Source organism: Chrysoperla carnea, chromosome 1 (assembly GCF_905475395.1).
Source record: "Chrysoperla carnea chromosome 1, inChrCarn1.1, whole genome shotgun sequence".
Classification (NCBI taxonomy): domain Eukaryota; kingdom Metazoa; phylum Arthropoda; class Insecta; order Neuroptera; family Chrysopidae; genus Chrysoperla; species Chrysoperla carnea.
In genome coordinates this window covers 19,063,882-19,089,530 of record NC_058337.1, presented here as the reverse complement: position 1 = coordinate 19,089,530, position 25,649 = coordinate 19,063,882, and the positions used below count along the sequence as shown (strand labels likewise).

General features: G+C 28.5%; 1 protein-coding gene across 1 annotated transcript in view; it reads left to right on the top strand.

Moving 5' to 3' along the window:
* LOC123290887 (limbic system-associated membrane protein) overlaps positions 1-25,649 on the top strand; it is a 156,938-nt gene that overhangs the window by 122,590 nt on the left and 8,699 nt on the right. The window contains exons 5-7 of the mRNA XM_044871247.1: positions 9,082-9,179; positions 13,141-13,315; positions 22,602-22,804. Coding sequence (XP_044727182.1) covers positions 9,082-9,179; positions 13,141-13,315; positions 22,602-22,804 — 476 coding nt within the window. The remainder of the gene's footprint in view (positions 1-9,081; positions 9,180-13,140; positions 13,316-22,601; positions 22,805-25,649) is intronic.

Here is a 25,649-nt window from a genome sequence, read left to right as displayed (position 1 = left end):
GCAGTATGGGATATGATGGCTACAACAATCCTTGACTACACCATTACAATCAATATAGTTAGTATTACGCACGTGTTGAATTCGTTTCTATACAGTTTTCTAGTTAAACGTTTTGTAAAAATAGCAAATAAAATAAATAATTAAGGAAGTATAAAAAAAGGTCTATATCATAAAATTAATTTCATTAAATTCGAACAGTTTTTCAGCTGTTGGTAAGATTTTTATCCAATTCTATGTCCTCAACACTGATTATATTCTTCGAGTTCATAGAGAGTAGCTCAAGATACTTGGTGATTTTAAAATATATTGAAATTGAATTAATATTACTATGGCTATATCCACAAAGAGATTATTATACAAAGAGATGAATAAGAGAGAAAGTTGCCAGTGAGCCCTTGTCTAATCTGTATGTCATTGGCTGCATATTTTTGTTTATTGCTTACTTATGAAAACTGCGGCCACATACTGGAGAATATGCAAATATGCATGTTAATCACTTTTTCAATTTTTAGAAAAAATAATACAAAACTGTATGTGTTGGAAAAATTGAATTAAGGATATTAAAAAACTAAAATGTAATAAAATTTACTAAAAACTAACTTATTTTAAGTAGTTTTAAAAATGATTTGAATTATAAAATGGGCGAAAATTGGTTTTTTAAGTTTAAGGTAGTGCACAAGGGGAAATGTACAGCTAGACGTTACAAAAGTTCAAAGCTCAATATTTTAATCGACAAATGATTCTTGAGATAGACGGTAGACATATAAGATTTTGGCATTATTGGTTTATGTAAATTAATTTCTAAAAACAAAAAATTGCCATCATTTGTAAATTTGGGTTTCATATGGGTCAGTGCAATATGCAATATAGAAGCGTGGAAGTTGATAGCTACAACAACAAACCTTACTTTTGAGTATAATCCTTTGAAAATATACTAACTAGAATTGGCAACAGAGTGAGAACCACCTCTCCAAGATGATTGAGAAGGTTAATAAATTACGAAGCATGATTATTAATGCGCATGTCTTAATATGTAATTTAATATCCTGGCGCGTATTTGCAACATAATAATTGTCATTTAATAAATATTATTTAATAATGAAACTTTACTAACCTGTGATACATGTCTACTTTAAAATATTCCTTGCAAATAAAATAATATATAACCATTTTTAGAACTTTTATACAGAAGTAATTAAACAAACAGTAACTATTGAATCAGCTAACTTCCGTCAATATGATCATGCGCATTGAATACTATGCTCTGTTATTGTGTTTTTCTGTCAACTGTTTAAAAACTGTGTTATTGTCTTTGTGGTTATCTTCTGTGTGAAACAAAAATGTACATACTTCGTACACCATGGGACTATCTAGTAATAGATGATCTAAGGTGTAATCAATGACATTAGATGGCCTTTAGCACGTGTAGAGCGGGTTATTACTCTTCGGTATTTATAAAACTAGCAAATAAAACAAATAATTAAGGAAATATATAAAAAACTGAACTATACAATTACTTTCATTAATTTCCAATAGTTTTTCAACTGACTGTTTGTGTGTGTGTTTTTTAATCAATGAATAAAGTTTTTGCTTGAAAAATGTTATTTGATTTTTTATCATAATTTAGTTAAACTGAAAAGTTTCAGACCAATTGTAACGTTTTTCTTTATTTTTCTTTCGTCTTCTTAATTGATATTTGCGGTAATTGTCATTAGTTTTTTTTTTTTTTTTTTTTAGTCAATTGAAAAATGTATCTAAACAAAAATTCACTGATTTAATTGTTTAATTTAACAAAATTTTCTTGTTGATATTATGTCTTATAAAAAAAATTTTGGACCACTGCAGGTATTTGAAACATGGATTGAATGTTTTGAAGATTCACATTAAATTTTCTTCCATGTTAACTAAGAGAAGTAAAACTCCAAACTTGCTTGTATACAAAAATTTCGTCTTACTTCGTCGTAATAAGTGAGCCTAACAAAAAAAGTAAAAATTATTTCAACTCAGCTCTAACTTTATTCAAATTTTTATCATTTATTTGTAGCAATTGATTGTCAAGGAATATGATATAATTTTTAGAGTAACAGAAACAATCTTTCCCTTTTAGATGGTGTGCGTGATGCTGTACGCGGGAACACTTCCAGGCCAAAATTTTATTTGGAAGAATTATCAAATTTTTTAGATTTATTATTAGAATTAAACTGGTAGTTAACTTAGTACGATTAACCGACATAGAAATCTTTAAATATAATCAAAGGAAGGAGAGTTATGGTAGCTATGAGGGTTGATAGATTATTATTTCGGGATAATATGAAAAATATTTATATTTTCAAGACTTTCTTGCGGCTTCTCATGAAAAAATGATCATCATACCGAATGTTGAGTTTTGTTTATTTAATTCTCTAAGTTTCAAATCTGTGTTAGCTATCGATGCAAGCGTAAAATTAATGATTATTTCTCAGTATCATTTCAGCAGCAAATATATGCACCTTATGAACTAGAGCTTTGCCCAATTTGAAATATAGCAAGTTTAAAAAGATAGTTAGTTAAGATAGGTAGTTAATAAAATACTTTTGCGGCCTTTAGACTTGATTCTAAACACTGTTTGATAAATTGTTGGTCTTCTATGTTCAGTATGAGTTTTATCAACCGAAACTATTGAATTTGGTTATTGAAATTTTAATTAGTTAGGGAATTAGCACCGATTAAAAGTAACATTCATATGAAATTTCAGAATATTTTGTTACACGTAAATAACAGCCCGATAAACCTACAAAAAGGCCCAGATCGAATATCTATTTTTGCAAATTTTGAAACTCGTCGAAGTTTGGTCAAAATAAATATTGATGTGCAATTTCAGCAACGTGACAAAACAACAATTTTTAAAAAAATTTCTCTACAATAGTTATTGTGAAAATTCGCGATAGAAAAAATTATTTATTTATATTATTTAACTGTTAAGGATGTATGAGCATGACAACAATGTTTGATTTAAAGACTCAAAATTTTTTTATACATAGACTTTTAATCAATGAATAAGTGCTTAAAATATCAGCACCCATGCAAATTTTTAAGTGAAAGGTCATTGAAAATCTATATAAAATACATTAGCTCTTATGGAGGAATCTCAAAAACACCACATATTTTGAAAGTTTTTGATAATTTTTACTTGGAATGAATGAAAACAAATTTAAAAAAAATCTTTTCAATAAAAAGTAAACATATAAGCAATGGCATAGAAAGATGAAACCAAGTGTCTCCGACCATATAAGGGATGTAATAGCAAGATTAGATTTAGGGTTGAAATTATTTTTATCTTATTTTCAACTTTGATGATGGATTTTGGTATAACAATATGGACAAGATCCATCTCCACATCCATTCCTGTACCGTTTTTCATTCAAGTTATAGTTTTATCTTATCTTGTTTAATTGATTTACAAAAAATGAGCCCATTGTGAACTTTATGAAAAGTTGCATCAAAAAGCATCATAATAGCACATACATGACCAAAAAGAAAATCTATTTTTATCATTTTTTGGAAATTTAACGATGAAAATATTATTGAAAGTTCCCTGTTTTATGAATAACACTGTATTTAAGTATTTGATAAACAAAAATGGATATTTTATTATACCTACATTTGAAATGTGAATTTCCATTTCACTTCATCACTTTCATGTTATAAAAAAGCGGGGAGTCTTTTTTATTAATGTTGAAATAAAGTAATAATATACGAAATTATTATGACGCTAGATACATATTTATCCACATTGGGGATGCTTATTATATATAACAGGGTGATTTGATTTATACGAATTGGGGAAAGTATTATGTGTATCCATGGTGTATTCTTCTTTAGCTGTTTTGATTGATGATATCAAAAATTTGTTGAGAGTTATACAAGTACCTAATGGATGTTTTCCGGAAATAAAATCTTCACTTCTGTATATACATATATGTTGTATTCAACCATGTTGTAACTAGCCGTGATAAAGACGGGCTTTGAAAGCCAAATCAATATTTTTCTGATTCAATATATTATTGTACTCATTAATTGGTGAAAGTTAAATCTATTTTCTAGAATTTTACTTCAAAAAATTATGGATTAGATCTAAATTTATGCTTTAGAATATTTAAATGACGTTAAAAAATACCTGTATAAAACTTGTTAAATATTTCGAGAAAGCATGACAACTATAGCTGTACTGTGTATTCAACAGCGCACCAACATGTTAAGTCTAATATTTGATATTAAAACTAAAAGCGTATGATTACTATTAATGTAAATATGACAAAAAAATTCAAATGTACTATTTCAGATAGGCGTTTTTTTAAATATAGGTTTTTGCTTGAACTTAAAATGTAAACGAATTGTGTTTTAAATATCATGAAAAATTATTAAATTCGAAATACAAAATATCACAAATAAACTACTATAATACCTTCCAAATTATACAGGGTGTTCTGTTATTGATAGCAGAAAATTATGCCACTAAATTAAGCTTATCAAGACATTTGGAAAAGCTCTTTACCAAATTTTTATCTGAGGCCTGATTCGGGAGGTCTGGCTATGGGCAAAATAGAAAGATTTACTAATTCACAGACCTATCATATTCATTAAATTAGTAGGTGTCACTTTAGAATATAAAGTGTACTATCATAAAACAATAATTAATTGTAAATTGATTCAATTGGATAGTCACTTAGATGTGGGAGTTTTCAAATTTTTTAATAATGTAGGTACGAGATGGGGGGGAGGGGTTAAACTGTGTAATACATAACTCAAAATTCTAAACATGGTACAACTTTACAACACACAATATACATAGTGTGGTTTGTCTGTGAGTATGTGTGTCTGCATGTATTTGATTAAAACGGACTATGGTCCGTTTTATTAAAAACAGGCTTAAGGTATGCGATATTCGCACGATATGTTACGTACAAAACTTAATTTAAAAAGAAAGGGAGTGTAATAATACTTGGTTTTCATGGGTGAGTTTTTATAATAATATTAGTAGTCAAATAGAGTTTCTCTTTAAATAATTTTGCATTTAGAGACGCCTTCAACCATGATAAAATAGATCCTCTGTTTAAGTAGTGTTTTATTGTATGAATTTGATTTTGAGGATTGTATTTTTTTTTTAATTGATTATAATAAGAGTAGGATAATTATCTCGTAAATTAGACCTCAGATCCAAATTTGGTAGAGAACATTTTTTTTTTCTTAGTTTTTTCAGGAGACAATAGTTCTGCAGTCGATAATATAGCACCTTGTATACATATAGGAAGATACACTTTTTTAATGTTTTTTCGCTGAAATTTTATCATCATTCTAATAGGACCCGATCAGGTAATATCAAAATGATTTTTTATATATATATATATATAAGATGTCATAAAATTAGTGTGTTTGATTTTCGGTTTGCAAACAATATCTAGCTATCAGAAAGTTAAGAAGAAGCTGTCTGTTTACATTTGTTGTGTATGTCAGGTAGTATATAATTCGATAAAAGAGTTTTAAAAATTAAGAATTCTACTAACAGAAAAGATTTTAAGAAAGTAAAAGGTGCAATTTTAGTGTTTTTAAAATAACAAAGATGAAAGGGCTGTAACATTTAATTACACGAATAATACCGAATCTCAATAGCTGATCTAAAAAGTATTTAGTTTTGACTTTTTCAATTAATTGTGCGTTTATAACCGATCGAAATAAGACAACACTTTCTATGTTACGACGAAGGTAATTCACTATTCCGATTATTGTAGGCTTTGAAGTAACTACAGGTTATGTTTCTTGTAAAATGTTTAAATTAAAATGTTTGTTTTAGAATTTCTTACAAAAATATATTTCCTACAGTAATTTATAAACCAAAATCTAATTTATTACCCCGACTATACAATGGCGAGTGTTATGCGTTTGACCCACATGTGTGCATGTTCATCTCCTCCCACTTAGCTTCTAAGCTACTATTCATATTTGACAAATAAGGTATCGTTCGAGGCGTCTTGATCGCCTGCTGGTTATGGGCTATGTGGTGTCACATTAAATTGAATATAACCCCCTCTAGGTGGCATAAAGTTATGATTGAAAGTCAAATTTCGATTTAATGATAGCGTGTTTGGTATCAAATAAAAGGGCGTAATTAGCACTTTTCAAAAAAATATATATTGTATTGTTAAATCGTCATTACAGTCGAGGGACCTCTAAGATTTTTAAGAACAGTTTTCTAAAGGACGGAAAAGAGGTCCCCCAGTATATTGACGGTTTTACTGATTTTAACAATAGTTTCGAATAAAAATATTTTCTTGTTTTCATTTAACTGTTTTCCATAGGACGGGAAAAAGGCCCCCCGACTGTAATGACGATTTTACTGATCATAACAATAATTTCGGATGAAAATAATATCTTGTTTTCATACTTTTAAGAGCTAGATTTTGTTAGAGAGTCGGGATTTTACTTTTCGAGCTTTATTTTATTTTAAACAAATTTATACGACCACAAAATATTTTGAATTGTACTTACTATCTTTATTTTCAGTATTAAAAACTGCAGACTAAATTCTCCTATTCTGCTATTCCTGTTAAAGTCGTCCGACATACTATGGCAGGAATCAAATTCCAGGGTAGTAAACTCGTTGAGAGATATCATGAATCTATGCTAACTTTGTCTAATTTAAGCCTCAAATAGATGGCTTATTGTATTCTTTTATATCGAATAGTGAGTGCATTTGAACTTTAAATAAACCCTGTAGGTTATTAGTTACATAATCAAACACATATTATTCTACTTATGACTGATTTTTAATGTATCTCTATATATTATAAATACGAAAGTAAGCATGTTTGTTTGTTTGTTTGTTACGCTAAAACTAGCGAATGGTTTTTAATGAAACTGTACAGCAATATAGCTTATACATCAGAATAACACATGAGATATAATTTATAAAGATAAAAGATAACAAATTAATTTAATTTGACATTAACATAAATTACAGATTTCTGTAAAAGTAGTTATTTGACACTACTATAAATTACAGATTTCTGTAAAAATTGTCAATAAAAAATATTTCACGGCTTCTTTTCTCATATACTCAATGAATAAGTACCACTATGAAGCATTTAAAAAAAATAGAAAACCATACATATATTTACCTGTGTAAAACAATCCTAACCATTATTCCGAGTGTTATAGAAAGGGGGTAAGCAAAAGCGATCTTTACTTATCTTTTCTTTTAAACCCAGCGAAGCGGGTGGGTATCACTCTCATATATATATATATATATATATATATATATATATATATATATATATATATATATATATATATACAGTGGACCCGCGGTAATCCGACAAACGTTTTGAAAGATGTTGTCGAATTATCGAATTTGTCGAACTATAGAGTATTGTCACAAACCCCCTGTAGTCCGGAAGTTTTTGAAAAAGAAACTTTGTAATCCGACAAAGGGGTAAGATTTCAATCATTTTCTAATTTCAGCCACGAAGAATTCATGTATTTTTAATAAATCTGCATTGTAATTATCGTTATAGTTATGTTGGATTACAAGGGGTGCCGGATTAGACCGGGACCGGACTACCGCGGGTCTACTGTATATATATATATTTACAATGAACCTTTCATCTGAATATGAATAACATATTAGTATTATTATGACCGGGGAATTTCGAAAACATAAAATTGATTATTTTGATAATTATTAGTGAATGTTATCATCATTTTATGGATATACTTTTTTAATAACTTTAATGTAAAATTTGCATATCGTGGTAGGTAGCATGATGGGTGAATTAAATAATATTGATACATACCTATATCAGCATTTATTGCTATAGATGATTATATGAGTCACTGTATTTATTGACTGATTATAGCTGTACAAAATTTTAACGAATTTAAAAATATGCCATTAATCAGACGCTCGCTCAGAATTAGATTTCGTTGACGTTATTGTGATTACTCCATCAACATGTGATAAGAGAGGGGCGTCAAAATCGGTCCATAGCCGAATGTTTTCATATTCCATACAGTTTTCGTGAAAACTGTTGAATCTTGAGTTTTCCTACTCTTATAAATTATTTGAATGCCATTAAAAGTATAATAAGTTTCACAAATAATTGGATATATTTGATAATGTCAAGGAGGATGCAGAATTCTTATAGGAAATAGTTAGTTCTTCACTAACTTTGGTGAACAAAAATTTCAAGTGATTTAGTGAACAATTTATATTTCGAGGCAAATGCTATTAAACTTATTCTATGATTTTTCATAAAACGGAAAAATAGCTTCCCACCTCAAAAAGTAGATCTTGACTACAATGACTTATACCCATTACTACGGTTACTACTGCTATTCGTCAATACACGGCAAGAGATTTTTTGTGGATATGGTCATGCCGGTATCGGTGTGAACGCCATAGGGTGTATTGTATTAAGAAAATAGTAACAATTGCAAAAATTGTAGTAGAAAAGTCAATGCAGTATGGAAGTCAGGTGTCTACGTACTGGTTGGCGATACCCACAATACTTATAGATACTAAAGTATCTGTCTCTATACCAAACCAACATTGTAGGTAGCAAACACCATACATTTCTTACCGTGTTTATCATCCATGGGAAATTCGTAGCCCTGAACCCTGAACGCAAGGATCATACTATTATACTAATATCCTACCAAGTTCATCATTTACATATGCCACTACAAAGTAATATGTTACTTTAATCCACTTAATTCATTAATAAATAAAATCTGTTAAAAAACGCATTAAATTTAACGTAAAATATATGTTGGTAATTTTGTTTTAATCTTGCCTGCGAAAGAAATTTCTAGAAAACGGTTAATAAAAAAAGTATGAGACACTTTTTATCAGAAAATCAAATTTGCAGGCCAGCGTCCATAATTTACATAACTAGAATAGATGTGCAAGAAGACTAGTTCATCAATGACGACATGTTTGAAACTCGTGTATTTATACGAAAATGCTACTGTCAAACCTTGACTAGACAGTGAATCAAAAAAGCGAATGAAAAAATTCGAATACTCATAATATTGTATTTGTTTCAGATCCACCAGAAATAACTGTCGAACGGCCAATGGTGTACTCTGGTGAAGGATTAGAAGCGCATTTGGTATGCATTGTATATGGAGAAACACAGCCTGAGGTAATTATTAATGCATCTCGTTTTATTATAGATTCATAATGCAACTTTATCACGTTTTGGATAAGTGGTTTCCTTACTTAAAATAAACTGAATAATATAAGTCATTAAAATATATAAAGTAGTCAATTTCATCAAATGTTTCCAGTATATTTTATGATCCACGGTATTTTGTATACACCAGTATTTAGCGTTTTTAATTTATTGGTAAAATAAATTGATAATCATCAAGCTATATTGAATTTCTACATTTAATGTTTTACTTTTGGTTAATTTATTTCGTTTCATATATTGTATCCAAAATTTTAATATAAATAAACAGCGCAAAATTTTATTCGGCTCGGAATACTTTATAAAAAATTAATCCCACTAAAAATTTGGATACAGATATTTGAGAGATGTCATTATATTGATTCTTCTAGTGGACATATGAAAGAATACACTGTGTTTAAGTCGTGAAGCTATTCTATATAGTATAAATTAGATTTTTTCTTATTCATAAAAAACATATTGGAAACAAGTGAAAACAAAAATTGACTGAATTAATTGTTGAAATACCATGTATAGACAGTGTTGATTGCTCTATCACATTACACATACATACATGTCATACACATATAACTGATATACCCATATAATACTACAATTTGCGAATAATAATATGCGCTCTCACGGGTAAACAGTGATGTTTACGAAAAAATGTTTCAAGCAAAAATTGTTTATTTTTTTTATAAGGAACTTTTTTTACATTCAAACTTTCGTTCTATCTCTAACGGTTTACAAGATGGGTTTTACGAATCCAAGATCCAATTGACCTATGTTAGGTGAGGACCCAATTGACCTCAGCACGCTATAAAAATTTCAGCATGATATCTTTTTTGCGTTTTTGAGTAATCGTTTTGACAGAAAGACAGACGACAGACGACAGGCTGACAGACAACCGTAAATGGACTAATTAGGTGATTTTATGAACACCTATACCAAAATTTTGTTCATAGCATCAATATTTTTAAGCATCAAGTCACAAACTTGGGACTAAACTTAATATACTATGTATATTTCATATATACTTGGTATAAAAATTGGTTTAGGTTTACTAGAAAGTCTACAATACAACACCTATTTTTTTTTTCATATAAAACACAAACAAACACGTATAAAACTCAAACAAACTGATAAAAAGCTTCACATGCACAACACATTCATTCATTTGTGTATTGGATGTTCACTTGAAAAGTTGTGAGTGTTTTCGAGTGGGATATTAACTATTGAACCGTATAATGATTTCTACAATATAATTTATTACTATGTTAACATGAAAATAAATGAATAGAAACTTAACAGATTTATTTTTAATTAATTAATTATGTTTTATTTTGCTATGAAATTTTATTGAATAAATTGTTTGTTTTGACAGTAAAATTACAGTCTTTATTCATTAACAAATTATTTAAAAAAAACGTACTAATTCCATGCTGTTATTTTGGTTAAAATTTATTTGCTTTTAAAATGGTCTAATTTTGTGATATTATTTGTACGCCTTGTAAATACCTGGTGGTAATTTTTGGACAGGATATAGACAGGGACCGTGATGGTTGCCAATAATATTTAACTCAGTAGTCAGAAAGAGAGTTTGAACAGGTCCCGATGGAGACTATAATCACGCAAATGTGACTATAATCACATTTGCCGAGTAAAAATATCCAAAGAGGCGAAAAAATGATATTTGACCTGGCTTGTAGTTTTTTTTGTGTAGCTTCTCCAAAAGTAAAAGTATGAATATTTGAAACGGTTTCTAATTTTGAAGTCAAGTGTTGTTACAATTCCAGTTTAGAGAAATTTTTTGGACATTTACTTTAGTCCTTAAAATGTTATAACCTTAAGTAAAAAACACTAGAAGAAACAAATTATAGTCTTCACACTTCAACCAATCAAACACTTCAACCAATCAATTATCTAGGAATAAAAATCCGACTTTGTCGATAATTTGGGCTAAGTTGTTAATAAAAAAAACTAAGAAAATGAAATAGAATAATACATAGAGCAAATAGTTTTAATCCCTCGATGAAATCAAAAAGCATTTACGATTTTAATGCGTGTCCAAACATAATCGCTAGCTACAAATAACTACAATAAAGTAGTAAATTACAAACATTCCAGCATGTTCAAAGCTCAAACCAGTATAAATTCTTTATCGGGAACCTAAATTCAAATTGAGCTGGGTATGTGGGTCGCTGACAATTGGTGCATTACATAAACTCGGGGTTTCTAAAAACCTTCCCTACAAAACACGTCAAGTAAAAATGTTGGGCCGGTAAGAAAATGGCAATATAAAATATACAGTGTTTCGACGGAAAGCCGTAAATAGTTTTTTCTGTGGAAAATAATATATTTTTCAAAATATTCAAATTCAAAAAAGTATATCCACTAAAAACAAAAAGTTCTGAAAACTAGAATCGCACACTCAAGCACCTACCCGGAACTTTTTATATTTTCGAAATCCTGTTATCACATTTTGTAAATAATGAAAATAGATATTGCCAAGAAGTTTAATATAGCTAATGTAAAAAAAGTAGTAACGTACACATAATAAATACATTCTGACAAATTGATTTAATTCTGTTTGAATTACTGTAGTAGTACACTTAATTACAAAGTTGAAACAAAGGAAACTTCTATCCAACTTGTAAGATTAGTTAATTGTAGAGAAGCTTTACCACAAACCAAAATAGTAAATGTACATGCTTATTGAATACTAACATTTGTGTTCTAATGCTGTGTAGGTAAAAATTAAGAAATTTAACTGTTTTATTGTTATTAGGTACCGGCATGAAGAAAGTTTCATGTATCATAATTAGTACATATTAAATAATACGCAATAATTAGAGCGTGGTGAAAGTGTTGACATTGATTCTCTCTATATATACGAAGATAATGTTTTTCGTAACAAAATTCGTTAGGAGATTTTCTTCGGATTTCTAAGTTTCTGTTTCCTTTAAGTCCTACTTCTCTCCCCTTGTAAAAGTGATACTGCTTCATACATACTGTGTCTAACATATTGGGTGTTTAGAAAGTTCGAAATCCCATATGAATTTAAAAAAAATAGTGGCAGCAGTTCAAGTGGAATTCTCAATCTACCTATATATAGAGCTATATATAAAAATATATATATATATTTTATAGCATTCGAAAATAGAGCTCGCTGCGCTCGCATAAAGCTCTAGCACACCTGTTCACAATTCCTGAATACTAATTAATAAATGGTTTCTCAATACTATTAAAATACATGTTAAATATGGTGGGAACGCAAATAAATAGATAAGTATATAATAAGGTAATATGATGCATCATTTATCTGCGTTTCCACCATTTATTGCATTTAATATTGCTTCTTAAATTTTCTAATTTTCCGCTCAATTTCCTTAATTTTTCACCTAAATTAATATATCTTTATTTTTTTCTAAATTAGATTAAAAATTTTTTTTTAAATTCTAAATTGTTTTTGGTCCGTTTTTTTAATCTAATTTAGAAAAAAATAAAGATATATTAATTTAGGTGAAATATTAAGAAAAAAGTTTTGAGCACACCAGAAATATGTGTACGATATTTTGACAACCATTGCTATTTAACATTCGCATCAGATTTTAGTTCAAATTTTGGTATCAAATTGGAAAAAAATATAAAATAATGCTCCTACGGAAAGACGCCTCCCCATATTAGTAATTTAATTGTGATTGTATTTATTAATTTATCTACTGCTTCTTAAATAATTATATATTTTCCGTTTGTTAAACCCGAATTCGTTTTTAACTCATCTGTTTTCCAATATGGTATTTCATTAATTTTAACAACCGTAGCAAGTTTTGAGTTAAGCCTATATTTTAATGAGATACACAGTAGACAAACGTTTGGTTGGTATATATTTTTAGTTTATGTTTATAATATTATATTTTTAATTTTTCAGGTACATTGGTATCGTGATACAATGTTATTGGATACAACAGAACGACGTATAATGGAAACACGTGGATCACGACACACACTTGTTATTCGAAAAGTTCATCCATCTGATTTTGGAAACTATACGTGCGTAGCAGACAATCAACTTGGTAAAGCCCGTAAAGTTATTGAACTGACAGGTAAAGCATTTCATATTATTAATTTTCGTCGACAGTGTGTCCATCGATAAAATTAACCCATCAGCACTCATCTTATGAGCATTTTGTTCACACTTTATTTAAAACATAATAACATTCAAAACTCGATTTAAAACAAAATAATTGAGTGCGAGGGTCTTGTGACCTCAGCATGAGTTCCAGATATGAGTGTTTCTTACTTATCCAGATCCCACTTAACCAAGTTTTAATGTATATTTCTTTCAAGTCCTTCAGAAATTGTGGAATTTCTCTTTTTTATGCAGTAATAGTGAAAGCAAAATATTATTAAATTTTCGAACTCATTCGTGTACTTTTGTCACTTTAATTTAAGTCGTACTCAGTAAATTAAAAAACTTGTGGTAGAAATATAGTGAAATTACTTTAAATTAATTAAATAATTTAGATAATTTCTCTGCTCTAGTATTTTCACTCTCAAACAACATTCAATAATAACGTAATCAAACTATTTTTTATTAGCTAGTTATATTTTTTATAGAGGTTATAATACGCAAAGTTAAAGAATGTTTAACGCGCGAAATTGACGCATATGCAGAGCGCGTAAGCAAATCTCTCAACGCGTGACTTAATATTACCGAACGATTGATGCGAGTGCTGACGGTTTAACAAGAAGAAAAATCCATTGTTTGTACCCTGCATATACGTAGTAAAAATGAGGAGTCTATTAAATTTTTTCTGTTTACACTCTGAACCTGTGAACTAACATCCCATTTTTCTAATAGTACCAGATAGAAGGAAAATTCAAATTCAAGTATTGTTCCTATTGAGAAAACATGTTTATGTATTTAACCACGGTATGGTTCTATGGTCTTCCGAATCTTAGTTTTTGAGCTACAAATTTCGTTAAGGGCGGACTTAAAGTAGTTCGGGCAGAAATACAGTTAAAAATTAAACTTTTTTTTCTATGCACTCTGACTTTTACGACTATTTTTTATTGATTTATATACTCGCACAATTTAAAATGCCCTAGTGAGTTTTTTTTAGTGAATTTTTTATGCATTAAGTTTTCTGCTTCTTCTTCGTTGAAGATCCGTTAAAAAAGAAACATATTGTATACTAACTGTAGCCAGCGCCGGGCCAAGGGTTTAGCTAGTGGAGCGGGCGCCTCAGTTTTCAGGTTGCAAGAGGCGCCAAAATGCCAAAAGCTCGCTCTACCTAGATTTGGGGGTAGAGGTGTTGGTTGTAGCGTTTAATGATTTGTAAGAAGTTTTGATCTTGAAAAAACATTCATATACAATGTCTTAAAATTGAAAATTGAATTCCCACTCAAAGCTAGTAAAAGTTATAGGAAATTTAAAATTAAAAAGTAACTTATTCATTTCGTTTTCCTGCATGTCCCACTTAAAAATTTCACAATTTTTGTTCAAAACATTTTTTCGAGAACTTAATAGATACAGAATAAATTAACTGCAAAATTGTTATAGGGAACTAAGTTTTTGCATAAAAGAGAACGATCCCAGTTGGTATGATGCATTTTCCTATACAAGAAAGATTCTTTTTTGGATATCCTTTTTCGAAACTTACTAGGCACAGAAATTGAACTCAAGTATCTATAAGTAGAATTTCGAATTCTGCTTGTGCCGTTTAAGTGTTCCTTTTGATGACCTAGAAAGTCAAGGTCAATTTCTAGGCCCAGGCATAGCGAAAATTTTTAAATTCTACAACTTTTGTATAAGTTCTTCTACTATTTCGATATTTTTCATGCCCACTGTATGGAGGTTATAGACACGGGGTCAAGATCAAGACAAAGGCATGGGATCTTTCTTACAGGTTGTGCTTGATACTTAATTATACAAAATTGACACAAAAATATCAATGGTACAGTCTGTAATTGTAAAGAAAATAATCCAATTTAAGTCTAACTACTCGTTAATTGTGCTGAGCCAGTGACTGGTATTATCTCAAAATAAATTGACAAAATTCTATTTGGGTGTATAGTTTAATCACAAATTATACAGAGCAATTTTATTTTCTTGAAAAGTATCAGTTTTTGTGTCAAAAACTCTTGCTCTTGCTTATCCCATTGGTGAACACACTATACATATATTTAAAAGATTACACAAAACATACATATTGAAAAGAACTGCTTAACTGGACCAAATTTTGTTGAAAGAAAACATAAAAAGTTTCAATTTATATTGGAAATCAGCCAATATTTTTCTATTTTTCATGTGATTCTTCAATTTGATTTAATTCATTTTGGAAAATAAAACGAAGCGTTGTAGAGCTTTTACAATATTATTTAGGTTGAACTCCGTTTTCTCACGAGCTTTCTCAAATTGACTTTTTGAAAATATCAGCTTATAAAATTTTTTTATAAGCTGGTCCTACAGTGTACATTTGTACATATATTAAACAATTCGCTGGGTAATTTCAACTTTTAAACAACGACTTCCACGTTATATCCTGCTAATGCCCTGCAAGACGGACAGTGTCCACTCTAAAGACCATCTTTCATCCCACATGCTCCCCATTAACTTCCCCCCAAAACAATAACTTTACTTCCCTCCCTTGGACATTTAGACAGCCATCATTGTACCTTCGGCTTCCAACCACAAAGCTCATTGCACGCTTAATTAATTATAGCATTATACATTTTGTTAAAATATATCCCCTTAAGGACCCACAATAAAAATATTTAGCTAGATTATAAAATTATTAATTAGCTAGACCGGTTTCGATTGCTTTGGCAATCCTCTTCAGTAGCATTAAACCTCTTAAAATTAAAAAGTCTTAAAATTAAAAAATATTTACAAATCCGAAAAAAGAACCGCATCAATCTGAAACAAATAATAATAAAATATTACCCTTAAAATTAAAATAAAATTATTTACCCGATTATAATAATAATAAATCTTTATGTTACACCCTCTAAAATAATGTAACTGTCTGCTTTCACCTAAAACACAATAAAATATTAAGTTTTAATCCTAAGATAGGATTATCGTTATGAAAATATCAGAAAACTAAGGGATTAAGCCTGAAAATAAAATGTAAGATAAGAAACGTTGTAAATATAAAATAAAAAACACAGAAATAAAAATAAAGAGAAAATTAGATTACCAACAAAATAAACATTTTAATCCTCGGTATACCTAAAACAGAATAAATAATTAGAATTTAGAAAAACCTGCAACAAACCAAAATAAAATTAAATGAAAATAAGCAAATTAAAAACAAAAATTAAAAAATAAAAATAGAATTAATTAAAGAACAATAGAATAAGTATTACCAAATGAAGTAAAATGGTGTACCTAAAACAGAAGAAATTATTAATTAGCGTACCTAAAACAGAAGAAATTATTAATTAGCGTACCTAAAACAGAAGAAATTATTAATTAGTGTACCTAAAACAGAAGAAATTATTAATTAGCGTACCTAAAACAGAAGAAATTATTAATTAGTGTACCTAAAACAGAAGAAATTATTAGTTAGTGTACCTAAAACAGAATAAAATATAAAATAAATAAAAAAATGAAAGTGAGCAAAATTATAAAAATACAAGAAAATAAGTTGAAAAAATAAAAAATTTTACCAAATGACAAACTGAAACAAACAAAAAATCAAATTAAGTAAAAATGATAAGCAAAAATAAAAAATAAAAATTAAATCAAAAAATAATAATAGGAAAGATAAATAAAAAAGATGAAAAATAGCATAAAATATCGATTCTCGAGACAACACAAATGAAACAGGTAACTAAAAGAAACCCTGCCCAAATTGTGTTTTGGCAGGGTTTTGACACAATTTGGGCAGGGTTTCTTTTAGTTACCTGTTTCATTTGTGTTGTCTCGAGAATCGATATTTTATGCTATTTTTCATCTTTTTTATTTATCTTTCCTATTATTATTTTTTGATTTAATTTTTATTTTTTATTTTTGCTTATCATTTTTACTTAATTTGATTTTTTGTTTGTTTCAGTTTGTCATTTGGTAAAATTTTTTATTTTTTCAACTTATTTTCTTGTATTTTTATAATTTTGCTCACTTTCATTTTTTTATTTATTTTATATTTTATTCTGTTTTAGGTACACTAACTAATAATTTCTTCTGTTTTAGGTACACTAATTAATAATTTCTTCTGTTTTAGGTACGCTAATTAATAATTTCTTCTGTTTTAGGTACACTAATTAATAATTTCTTCTGTTTTAGGTACGCTAATTAATAATTTCTTCTGTTTTAGGTACGCTAATTAATAATTTCTTCTGTTTTAGGTACACCATTTTACTTCATTTGGTAATACTTATTCTATTGTTCTTTAATTAATTCTATTTTTATTTTTTAATTTTTGTTTTTAATTTGCTTATTTTCATTTAATTTTATTTTGGTTTGTTGCAGGTTTTTCTAAATTCTAATTATTTATTCTGTTTTAGGTATACCGAGGATTAAAATGTTTATTTTGTTGGTAATCTAATTTTCTCTTTATTTTTATTTCTGTGTTTTTTATTTTATATTTACAACGTTTCTTATCTTACATTTTATTTTCAGGCTTAATCCCTTAGTTTTCTGATATTTTCATAACGATAATCCTATCTTAGGATTAAAACTTAATATTTTATTGTGTTTTAGGTGAAAGCAGACAGTTACATTATTTTAGAGGGTGTAACATAAAGATTTATTATTATTATAATCGGGTAAATAATTTTATTTTAATTTTAAGGGTAATATTTTATTATTATTTGTTTCAGATTGATGCGGTTCTTTTTTCGGATTTGTAAATATTTTTTAATTTTAAGACTTTTTAATTTTAAGAGGTTTAATGCTACTGAAGAGGATTGCCAAAGCAATCGAAACCGGTCTAGCTAATTAATAATTTTATAATCTAGCTAAATATTTTTATTGTGGGTCCTTAAGGGGATATATTTTAACAAAATGCATAATACAGCCCACAGAAATGCTCATCTTAATTTGAATTATAGCATTATAGTCATTAGATCAGAATGGTTCAATAATATGTACGTATTGTAATAAAATGTGGTCTTGTAATAATAGCTCGTGACTCGAATAAGTAATAAAATAAGTTTATGTATTGCACTTTTATCTAAACTGCGTAATGACCTAGATGTTATAAACGCAGTAAAATTTTAATAAAAAACAAGTGAAAACAAAAAATTGACTGAGTTAATTGTTGAAATATCATGTAGAGCGTGATGATGACGACATCGTTTATTTTTAAACGTCACGTAAAGAATGAAAGATATTCACTCTTAAATGGCCACACACACATAACTGATATTCCCATATTAATACATACTATAAAATTTTCTCCTAATTAGGGCCCTCGTGGGTAAACAGTGATGTTTACAAAAAATATTTCAAAATTAACAAAAGTTGTTAATTTTTTTATAAGGAACATTTTTTACATTAAAATTTTGTTCTATCTCTAATGGATTACAAAATGGGTCCTACGAACCCAAGACCCATTTGACCTATGTTGCTCATATACGAACTCGACCTCACTTTTTACGTCCTAAGCACGCTGTAAAAATTTCAGCTTGATATCTCTTTTCGTTTTTGAGTTACCGTGCTTACGGACAGACAGACGAGCAGGCGTTCAGACGAACAGACAACCGGAAATGGGCTAATTAGGCTAATTTGAAGAAATTTGTAATTTTCCGACGAATCAAACAGGTATCGGTTAGTGTTTTATACATTTTAAAATACGTTTTAAAGCTATATTGGCTACAATTTTTTATGATCAAAGAAGTAATTCCATGCAAACTAATTTAAAATGTTTTTTTTAACGAATAACCGAATTACAAATTTATTGTAAAAAATATATGCATTAACATTTTTAATAAACAAAAAAATATTTTCATATATGCTTGCAGAATTAATCCAATATTTTTGTTAAGCTAATAAAGCACATCCTAAAAATCAAATACATAAAATATTCTATACTCATGTCAAACTTTACATATGGTTTATTTCAATATATAGCTGAAAACGTTAACCTCTGAAGCACCAAAATGAAAATTAATACACATGTGTGTTTTTGATATAGAATGTTATCGAAAGTCCAAAGAGATATTTAGTAATTATTATTGGATATCTTGTGTCCCATAAGAGCAATAGTCAGTAAATCCAACTACAGGTTGGCAATAAGGATGAATTCAAAATCCAAAGTTGTATAAATTTGAAAAAAGATTATAAGTAGCTGTAGTGATACAAATGATGAATTTATGACGATAAATCCCCAAAAATTTGGTGTTGCAAACGGTTTCTGTGGAAATTAAAACATTCTAAAACCGTGAGCAACGAAAGAGCAAAAAGTTCTGCCAGATTGTCCTAAAATCTTCCGGTAGTTTGATATAATATTTGAGGAAATATTATGTAAAAACTGGATATAATGACAGACCATATAGCAATCGATACTTTATATAGATTGACTACCGGTATGTATAAAGATAGACTGAGGAGCCAAAGCCGTCAAAATTTACGATAAAAATAGTGAAATTATGTAAATTAAGCACGAAAAAGTTGAATATATCAATGCCAGATGGATTCTGTGGGTGAAAATAAATACGAAACGGACGTATTATGTTCAAAATTACTAAGTTTGCAGTAATGTCTGAATGCAATTCTTCGTGCAGCTTTCAACCTACGAAGGGGACTTTTGGATTTGCAAAAAAATTTACAACTTAATTTTATTTTCCTAAATGTATAGACGCTGTCAGTTGCTGATTTTCAAAAAAAGCATTCTGAGAAAACAATATAAACAAATTTTTTAGTTTGCTTTTTAGACCAACTGAATTGCATTTTGTTAAAGAAAAAATTAGTTGCAGGATCGGACCCGTTTTTTTTTGTGTAGGACATAGTATGTATAACTCAGGAAACAAACTTTAAACAGCCGAATTTAGCCGGAAAGGGGTGCGCCGGGGGTGGAAAGGGGTAACAAATGGTTTTTAGCGATTTGTGGCTAAAGTATTTATTTTAGAGAAAAAAGTTAAATTGGAAAGTTATTGGTATTAAAAAAATCTAGTTTTGTATTTCCATTTTTTACATAACCTCAAATTTAAGGAGTAAAATGTAAAAAACTATTTTTTTTGTTTTTAGCTTCTCTTTTTAGAAAAAAAATCGGAAAATTTTGAAATTGTCAGGAAACGTTCGTTTTTTTATTAGCAATAAGTGGAATTTTGCTTTAAAAGTTAAATAATTTTTGAGATATTCAATTTTTTAGCAAAAACCACCCCTTGCTTGAGCTGGATGAACAATCTATTTTTTTTCCATCGTACAGAGTTGAACATGGTCTCATTTTCTTCGTAAGGATGTACATTTTAATTTAAAAAAATAAAAACTTAAAATTGCAATGGAAAAACATTGTTGAAATCGCCAAAAACAAACGTTCAATTTTTTCATGTATACTTTTTCAATGTATAATGCCTATGATAATTATACCATTAAACAATAAAAACGTTTTCATAATTAATATTTTTGCGTTCCCTATTTGTTACCTGTCATTTTATATATAAATTTCTAAAAAATTTTCATTTTCATTGCTAGAAATGGATTATTAGATTTTTTAAATAATTGAAATTTGTGCAGTTGTAAAAATGCTATTCGTGGTACGAGCCCCGCATTTATATATTTTTAAGTTCATTCATAGATTTCCGAACCTTTTCTTGCAAAACGCTGCATACTTTTTGGAGCCACTATGTTGCATTATGATATTTTAGATAGTAGATAAAGTACAACGTTGCGTATTACAGAACACACCATTTGAACCGAGAAAACCCTGTTTGTCAACTACATACTTCCTAATAGAAGAATGCACGGAATTTTATAAAATTTATAGCCTCAGTTTGTCATTTTAAAAATTACTTAAACAAACACTGGCTATATAGTTCTAAATGGCGCTCAAACATTTAAGTATTTTGGCAATATTGTTAAAAATGTTACGTTTCGTTTTTAATTAATGAGGACTTTCTCAAGCAACTAAATACATTACGATTTAGCAATAGATACAGGAAAAAGACATAAATAGTAAACAATCAATATTTCTTGGATCATGATTGTGATATATTATATCAAATATCAAAAATATACCAACATGTCGATTGATTAACATATTTAAAATTTACAAAATAATTACACTATTCTTTTGAAAAAATAATAACAAAAAAGTAGCAAATTTTTTTACCCACACGTAACCATCAAAAACAAACAGGTTGTCTATCACTAATGGTCAGCAAGCAAAATTAATAACGCGTGGGCATAGCAAAATTTATTTTAGTACCGCTAATATTTCAAAACAAAAAAGAAACTTCACAAATAAATATAAACACGATACATAAAAAAAGGTCCAAATTCCCATTTAGCTCCATTATTTATTCTTAGTAATCCTGTATACGGCTTAAGTAATGTCATGATTCACAGAAACAAATAAATTTCAAAACCTCAAGAAATTGAATCGTAAAACGATAACATAAAAAATCATATTTTATGTAGGCAAACTTATAATATATCTATAAATACAAAAAAATGAACTTTTATTATCGGATTTAAAAAGAAAATGAAAAAATTATTTACCTCTATTGTAAAAATATTTTGTTTTTGTATAAAATAGACACATAAAAGTATAATGTTGTTTTTGATAAAATAAATTCTATTTCTGTCTAACAATAGATTTTTTCCTAAATAAACTTGTAATGTTTTATTTCTTTTTATAGCTTTATGCCTCTTTTCCGTTAACGAATATCCATATGCTAACATAAGTCTAACGTCTTATCTTTCCACAGATAATGCAATTGAAAATCTACTTGCAAACAGGTGAAATATACAGAATTTAAAAACATAGAACCTCAGATTTTCATAATGCAAGAACTATCATATAGAAGGTGTTTCAAAATCGCAAGGCACTTTCTCAGAAGCGATCTTCTCTAGCTCAAATTGAGCAAACAGGATCCTATAAATATATATGTCAGGAAGACATTTATTACTCAGATATGAGAAGTTAAAAATATTGCTCAAAATAGCTGGCTATTTCCACCACTATGTACTTCGCATTTTGGCTGTACATGACATGACGTTTTTGTTTCTAGTATAATTATCTAAAAAATAAATAAAAAAATGTTTATCTGAACAAAAATTATTTAGTTTTCTAAAACAGTAAACAATAAAGTAAAATGTTTGTTTAGGTTTTCTTGTAAATATTTAAAACAACATTTTTGTATTCATGAATATTTTTACAAAAATACAGTTCAATGCATGATTATGTAATATTTATAATTTTTATATTTTTATGTTTATAGGTAAACCGAATCCAGCCATATTCCGGAGTTCAACATTAGGTCAATGGCGTGATCGATATAATATTAGTTGGATGGTTGAATCACATGCACCATTAGAAGAATTAAAATTGTATTATAGAAAGTTACCTGATCAATTAGAACAAGAACAACTTCAACCATTACAACATCAAAGTCAACAAATTCCAAGACGATATCCAAAGAAGGTAATAGAAAATGAATTACTATTAAATTTTATATTATGTATAACGTTAGTATCTACCAGTATGTTGGTATGCAATATGTATTGTTTTAGTTCTTACAACAATACTATCTCAAAAACAACAAATTTAATAAAATTGTTTGAAATAAAGGTTTTATAGTAGTTTCAAGAAATAGTGCAACCAAATCAGTTTTAAATTTAAAATAATATTCCCGTCTAGTTTTTCAACGGAATAATTATGTTACAAATGGTAGTTTTAAAAAAAAACATACTTTAGAAAAAATTGGAGTGTAGGAAGTTATTCTAATACCATCGAAAAGATGCAAAAACACGTTTCGAAAAAATGATTTTGATAAAAACTCATATTTTTGCTTTTCGGGAAATTGTGCGGAAAACATATTATTTTGCAACGAAATTTTTTTACAAAAAGATATATTATTAAAAACAAGAATTTCAGACTAGAACGAATTTATTGTGATTCATATGAACCGAGAAAATTAATGGCGAAAAACGCGATATTTTCGGTCATAAAACAGTGTTTTCTCGTCAAGTTTCGATCAGATTTAACTTCAGCTAGGTTCATTTTTTAGGTTTTTTTATCTCTAGTACGCAAAAAAACCCTGTTTTTTGCATCTTTTCGATGGCTTTTTAACAACTTCCTACACACCGATTTTTTCCAGATTATGTTTTCTAAAAAACTATTATTTTTATCCCGTTGAAAAACCGGACGGGAGAATTATTTTAAAATCTGAGGTATTTTCATACCTACGTATTTACTGCACTAAAACTAAACAAGAACTACAATCCATTTGAACTACCCTACAAACGGAAAGTATATGTGTTGCATTTATATGACCCTTCAGTTCCACTTTATATGCGTCCCAAACTTCTTAATTGATCTAGAAAAAATAAATGTGATCGAATGGTGGTAGCAGGTGGCAAAGTTGAATCGTCAATTCTCTCTCGAAAGTGTGTAATAAAGTTCATTTTTCATCTTCACTGTTTCACTGAAGTAAGCAATGATAATTTCAAAAATGAAGCGCCGGAATCAATATTTTTTATTAATTTGTGGGCACGGTCCGAGAAACCCAATGTAGGTTTTATCACAAAAAATGAAGAATGCGGATGTCAGTCATTATTTTTTTTCACAACTAGTTACATTGTGAAGCCCAAATATTCCCACTGATTTCAACAAATAACGTTTTGTTAGAATTTTGATAAGAGCTCGGAAAACATATCATATTTGTCGTCGTACAAAAAGTTTAATATCAACTTACGTCAAACCAGTATAGAATACACAGTACCTACATAATTTGATGTCGTTGGAATCGTGGTTATAGTCCGAGTAGCAAAGAACGTCACTAAGTATCATAAATAATCCGATGGGAGTTTGTCAAATTTTCGAGTGAATTTTAATTCAAAATATACATTTTGATCTTCTAGATATAAGTTGAACACCAGTCTTTTTTGAGAGAATCTTTATTTTACGTGTAATAATTGATGGACAAACACTTTTAGCTTAAGTTTCGTTCTCCTGAAAAAAATTTACTTCACGGAATTACTATAATTATCAGCTAACAGTATTTAGTAATGAAAGATTAAGAGATCGATATCTTATTTTGCTTTTGTACAATAAAACAAATCCATAATAGCAGAAACTAAGTCACCCTACGCCCCAGTATGTCTTTTTGTAACGCTAACTCTTTCTAAAACAAACAGCCAATTTTGAAACGGTTTTCGCTATCGTGAATATAATTTTTTTCTGAAGGTTGTTATGTATAGTACATCCTGATTAAAATTTCGTTTTTATCCCATGACAAACCCGGCTTAGAAAGTACAATAAAATAGTGTTGCAGGTATGCATTGGAAAATAGCAAATGCAGCGAAAAAATATATGAAAACTTATTTTATTTTGAAATGTATTTTTCTACTTATTAAAATTAGTTATCAGTTTAATGTACTGTCAGTGCTTATTTGGCTGAATGTAAATGTACTATTTTAACAATATTTAAAAAATAGTAAGTGTATTATTTATTTTTAAACGAGTTACAAAATTTATGGTGATTGTATGCGGTTGTTTTTCTTAGAAATGAAAAAATAAGATTTTGATGCTTCTATCACGGAAAAATAGAACTATTTTCGACAGAGTCTCATTGCCGTATCCTAGAACCGAACTTTGTATAGGATATTATTATCCTATTGGAATATATTCTAGAACTATAGATTGGCAATTGCCATGACATTGGCGACTTTATGCTTCACCTAGATATGTACCTTAGAGTCTTTTGTGAATTAAAGTCTTTAAAAAAACATTTTCCAAAACTTGTATGCCACTGATTGCAAATCATTTGTGTTACTAACACTTTTCAAATTTTGGCTTTGTACGAAAAAAGATAATTGTTTTTAGCGAAAATAGTTGGATAAATTTAGCGGATTTTGGCTAGTTTTTTTTAAAGGTTTCTTTGGATGTAAAAAATACAGAAAAGGAGCGTTCCGATTCATACAATATAAAAGATTTTCTTTCAAAATCATATATCATTTAATGAATAATTGATAAAGAACTAGTAATAGTTACGGTTCTATAAAATTTCTACTAAATTTTAAATATCTACTAATATTTTCAAATATACCCAAGTCTGGTAACAAATAAAAGGGCATGATGTGTATATTTAAAAAGTCTAATCTAATAAAATTTATTAGATACTTCTCATCTATTTCCATGTAACCATAATGTCCCACAGCGAAGTGTGGTGGAATAAAGCTAGTATATTATAAATGTGAAAGTAATTTTGTTTGTTTGTTTATTTGATTATTTGTTTTTGACGCTTTCAATCAAAAACTACTGAATG